Genomic DNA, 5,659 nt, shown 5'->3' with positions numbered 1-5,659 from the left:
TTTTTTTTTTTTTTTTTTTTTTTTTTTTTTTTTTTTTTTTTTTTTTTTTTTTTTTTTGTATTGATGACTTCACGTATGTACAGAGAGAATTACAGAGAATAGAAAAGTACATCTTCAAAGCTTTACCGGACAGGATATATATATAGTTCAGTTTACTATATATAGCTTTACCAGATTTAACATCTACTATATATAGCTATTTACTATATATAGCTTTACCCGATTTAACCATCTACTATATATAGCTATTTACCATATATAGCTTTACCAAACTATAAATAAGCATCAGGCTCCATAACCTAACATTTTGCACCAAAATCATGTGACCTTTTCGATCTTTCATGGGGAATAATTTAGGGTCACATTATGAAAAACTATAAGAAAGGAGTTAATTGTCTTAGCCATGAATTTAGAACCTCTTAGACCTCCCGTGGTACAACATGATCATGATTTAGACTACATCGCTTGGAACTTAAGAAACCTTGAGCATATATATTCAGACTATGCCTCTTGAAATACATGAAGCCTTCGGCCTAGGTTTTCAGACTGTATCGGAGGACAAACCCTAGATACAGATTGAGACTATGTCACTTGAAACGCATGAAGCCTTAGACGTAGGGGGAGTGTTTTGGAGAACGAACCAAGAACAAAACAATAACCTAGAAAGTAACCAAGAAGAAGATAACAATTAAGAACTAGAACATGGATCAAGATCCAAGTTCTAAGAATAAGAACCTAGAACTTTAGCACTATGACCCTTAGACCAGAAGCAAGGCTTCAGAATCCAAGGACCAAGGTTCTCAGGTATGATCATGATAAGATGTCACAAGTTAAGAACAGAACTAAAGGGCCTAAGTATTTCCAACAAAAGCCAGAATAGTAAAAGAACGAGTCTTTATATTCATTCAATGTTTTCCATGTTTTTGAGGTAAACAAAGAGTTGGTCGAGGTTGGGAGCAGACTCTAGAGTGGGTGTCATAGACAAGTCTCATTAGTCATCCTCCACACCCTTTTGTTTTAAATGTTTTTGTGTTTGTAAATTATTTTGTGTTTTAACTACTTATGTATGAACCAACGCTATTTTTATATAATAATCGTATAATGTATATTATATTTTAAATGCTATTTGTTTTATTTCGCGAGAAAATTTGCCCGTCCTTTCTAGAGTCGATCTAGTCCCAGTCCTTACAACCGAACAAAAAAAAAATGTTAACCTATGAATCAACTCAAATTTTTCGATCTTTAAAAAAATGTAACTTAACCTAAATTGAAAAATAAATCCAACCCAACCCAAACTTTATTATTTAGATAGGATAGTCAATTGTTATCAAGTCATATAAACATTCCAATATAAAATAAAAATATACTAATATTTTTTAATTTTTATAGATACTAAATAATGATTACTAAATAATTTTAAATTTTAAAATTTTCAAGTATTTTTAAAATCCGTATCCATAAAAATTTAGAAAATAATGATTCCTAACTCACGACTTTTGTAGTTCTTGCATGGGACACAACTTGTTATATTTAAGATTTTGGTTTATTATAATTATTATTTTTAATTTATAAGTCAAACTGTCAATGATTCCTTTATTTTTTAATTTTTAAGTTTTAAATTGTATACATAATAAATAACTTGAAAATTAATTATGAATATAAACAATTAGAAAATTTATTATTCTATGGAGTCCATTTACTTTGATTGGTTGGTTGACTCGGTCCACTGTATTGTTTGGTGATAGGATTTTGGCTACCTACAGTTTTGTCTTGTTAGGAATCACGAATCTCCACAATAGTATGATATTGTCTACTTTGAGCCTAAACTCTCGTGGATTTGCTTTGGGCTTCTCCGAAAGGTCTCACCCGATGGAGATAGTATTCTTTGATTATAAACTCTCGTGATCATTCTCTAAATTAGTCGATTTGGGAATGAAAGACTGAATGACCGACCAACCTGCTACAGTAATTCTATAAATTTCTATGAACTCGCTTAAACATCATACCCGTAAACTTTACCAACGATCAACCATACTTAACCTATGTTAATTTTTTCTAAAAAAAAAATTATATTTATCTTAACAATATCAATTATAATTAATGAAGGAAAAAAAAAAAAAAAAAAGAGAGGATAAAATTGATTTTGTTACCAAGGTTCGGAAGGCCAAGCCCTGAGGTTGGCGAGCTTTGTAAGAAGGTGCCTCCATTTTTGGATGTTGGGGTTATGTTCTCCAAATCTGTGTTGATGTTTAGCAAAAGCTTCAGCAAATGTTCCTGTCTGGTTCCGAACATCAGAAGGATCCACTCTATAAAAGATGGGCAACACGGTCATCCCAACCCGGTCGTGGCATTCAAAGATCTTACTCAGCTCCTCAAGGCACCACCTCGAAGAAACCATAGCGTAACGAAATCTAAGGAAATCTAAGGAAACCATAGTCTTTATTTAACCGTCTCTTCATTTGGGGAAACTTCAAATGTAATCTATTGCGGCTCATATTCTTTACTCCCATCCCAACTCACGTTTTCATTAAATATTACATCCCTTCTAACTAAATTCTTTTCACGAAGGGGGTTGTGTATAATTTATATGCCTTTGATTGAGTACAATAGCCAATGAAAATGCATTTTTCAGATTTTTCATCAAGCTTTTGACGAATTTGAGGATGTTTCAAAGCATAAGCAACACAACCAAAGATTCGTAAATAACTTACCGATGGTTTCATTTCATGCCATGCTTCATTTTTCATCAAGCTTTTGACGAATTTGAGGATGTTTCAAAGCATAAGTAACACAACCAAAGATTCGCAAATGACTCACCGTTGGTTTCCTTCCATGCCATGCTTCATAAGGAGTTCGATTCATAACCGCCTTTGTTGGTGAGAGGTTTAATAGATAATAAGATGTTGCTACAACTTCTGCCCAAAATTGGTTTGGAAGTTTCCTTGCTTGTAACATACTTCTTGCCATCTCCACAATAGTTTGATTTTTTTGTTCAGCGATTCCATTTTGTTCTGGAGTGTAGAGAACTGTTAACTCCCTTTGGATGCCCTCTTCTTCACAAAACAGATTGAACTCTTTAGATATGAACTCGCCACCTCTGTCTGTGTGAAGAACTTTAATGTGACAGCCACTTTGGTTCTCCACCATAGCTTTAAAAATCTAGAACTTCTGAAAAGTTTCTAACTCATGTTGTAGGAAGTAAACCCAACTCATGCGACTATAGTCATCAATGAATAATAAAAAGTATATACTCCCACCCAAGGACTTTGTTTGTAGTGGCCCACATAAATCAGCATGAATTAGTTCTAGATAATGTGAAGCTCTTTTAGCTTTTCCAACAGGAAAGGACTTCCTAGTCTGCTTGCCATAAATGCATCCTTCACATAAATTAGTTGAGTCAATTCTTGGTAATCCGAAAACTATACCTTTATCTCTGAGTATTTTCAGGCCGTTCATATGAAGATGTCCATATCTGAGATGCTATAATGTTGAGTCATCTTTCGTGCTAGCAGTAAGAGCAAAATCCTCCATGTTAGAAACATCTAGTGGAAACATCTTATTTGAAGTCATGACAATTTGAACTTTATGGCCTGATTTCTTAGGTGTAATGACACATGTGTTGTCATCAAATAGAACGGAATGTCCTCTGGTCATCATTTGTCCAACACACAATAAATTGTACCCTAAATTAGGTACAAGTTGAACATTATCTAATTGTTTTATCTTACCATGACTGGTTTCGACTTTCACTGTATCTTTTCCTTCAACTTGCATCTCTTTTGTATTTCCAAGTTGCACCTTAATTTTTTGCGTCTCATCAAGCTCTTTGAATAAGATTTGGTGCCTGTCATATGGTTCGAGCATCCGCTATCAACAAACCATAAGTCACCTTTTTTTGGATTAGTATCCATGCACGCCATAAACAGCTTTTCTTCTTCTTCTTCATTCTCTACTGCAAAATTCATTCATTGATTCTTATACCAACAATCAAATTTTGTTTGCCCATACCTTCTGCATGGTAACATTGTATGACATTTCTATGTTCATTGAATTGTCTCTGTCCATCATTTCTCCATCTACCCCTGTTATCACAACCACCTTGGAATCTGCGAAATCTTCCTTTTCCACGACTTCTACCTACTAAATGAATATTTTCTCTTTCGTTATTTTCGTTGTTGGTTGTCTCCTTCACTTGTAGTGCCTTTTTTTTCGTTCCTTTCTGATGCTCTATTGATTCTTACCTCATGAGCCTGAAGCGAGCCCAACAGTTCATCAACGAAGAGTATGGATAGATCCTTAGCTTCTTATATGGCAGCCACCACATGGTCAAACTTTGGAGTCGAGCTTCTTAACACCTTTGTAACAATTGTTTCGTCTAAGATTTTCTCTCCATAGGTACGCATCTGACTCACTATTGCCATTGCTCTTGACAAAAAATCAGCAATTGATTCGCCATTCGTCATGAGCAGAGTTTCAAAATCACATCTTAGAGATTGCAATTTCACTGTCATGACCTTTGAATCTCCTAGAAACTCCTTCTGTAGAATTGACCGTGCTTGCTTTGATGTGGTTGCTGCTGCAATTCATGAAAAAATAGTCTCATGAACTGCTTGTTGAATAATGAATAGAGCCTTGACATTGTTTTTATTGGGGGTTCTAATACATAGACAAACCCGTGATCATCCAAGTCCCACAACTCGTGCGATCTGAGAAAGATCTTCATCTTGATGCTTCACCACTCATATTTCTCACCATTAAAGATTGGGAACAATGATGCAGAGGAAGAAAAGTCAACTACTGCCATTTTTGTTTTGTGAAAGAAAATAATCACTCACCCTCGTGTCGAAGGAACTTGGCTCTGATACCAAATTTGTTGGGAAAAGAGATATCGAAAGAGATAGGAATAGATAAAATAAATCAAAGCTGTAGTGCTTTATTATCGTTTTCTCACTCAATTCTTAAAGGGTTACACAATTCCAGTATTTATAGGTCTATACACTCGACCTGAAATAGTAAATTATGGAAATCTAGATAAACTCAAATCTACTAATCTACTAAAATTTCTTAAAATCTTGGTAGTTTGAATACTTTAAATCATATCTCAACTACTTTAAATCATATCTCCATTTTGAATATTTTGAATCATATCTGAACACTTTGAATCACATTTCAACAAAACACACATAATGCCTCTTTTTTCTTAGGGTGTACACCCACATCCAATGGCTATAACCATCAACAAGTAAGATAAAATAATTGTTACCAGCAATCGATGATGAGGTGATCGGGCCATGCAAATCTGCATGTAGCTAGTTGTAGTGTCGCTCAGCACAAAAACTAGTTTGAGTTGGGAAATGACAGTCTTGCTTGTTTGGAGACTAAACAACTTTCACATAGCTGGATTGGGTGTGATTTTGGATAGTCTCATAGCCATCTTCTTGTCCCCCATCATTTTGAGCGTCTGAAAGTTCACATGCCCAAGTCTTGCATGTCATGGCCAAGCTAGGCCTGCGAGTGACGTCACTAGAGAGGTGGGTTGGCTGGTTTTCACTAGTATCTTGTACAGGGAGTTATACAACCGTTTTACGTTCACCAACAAGGTTCTATTTCTGTCAAACATCTTGAGGAACGAATATGCTAACTCTACTCTATTTCCTTC

General features: G+C 34.9%; 1 protein-coding gene across 1 annotated transcript in view; it reads right to left on the bottom strand.

The window, feature by feature from the left end:
• LOC111432748 (TMV resistance protein N-like) overlaps window positions 1-2,398 on the bottom strand; it is a 16,959-nt gene extending 14,561 nt beyond the window's left edge. The window contains exon 1 of the mRNA XM_023069682.1: window positions 2,151-2,398. Within this exon, the coding sequence (XP_022925450.1) occupies window positions 2,151-2,398 (248 nt within the window). The remainder of the gene's footprint in view (window positions 1-2,150) is intronic.
• Window positions 2,399-5,659: the final 3,261 nt, after the last annotated feature.

The sequence above is a fragment of the Cucurbita moschata genome, unplaced genomic scaffold, assembly GCF_002738365.1.
Source record: "Cucurbita moschata cultivar Rifu unplaced genomic scaffold, Cmos_1.0 Cmo_Scf00040, whole genome shotgun sequence".
Classification (NCBI taxonomy): Eukaryota; Viridiplantae; Streptophyta; class Magnoliopsida; order Cucurbitales; family Cucurbitaceae; genus Cucurbita; species Cucurbita moschata.
The sequence above is the reverse complement of the archived record's forward strand: the minus strand, read 5'-3'. Positions and strand labels throughout refer to the sequence as shown.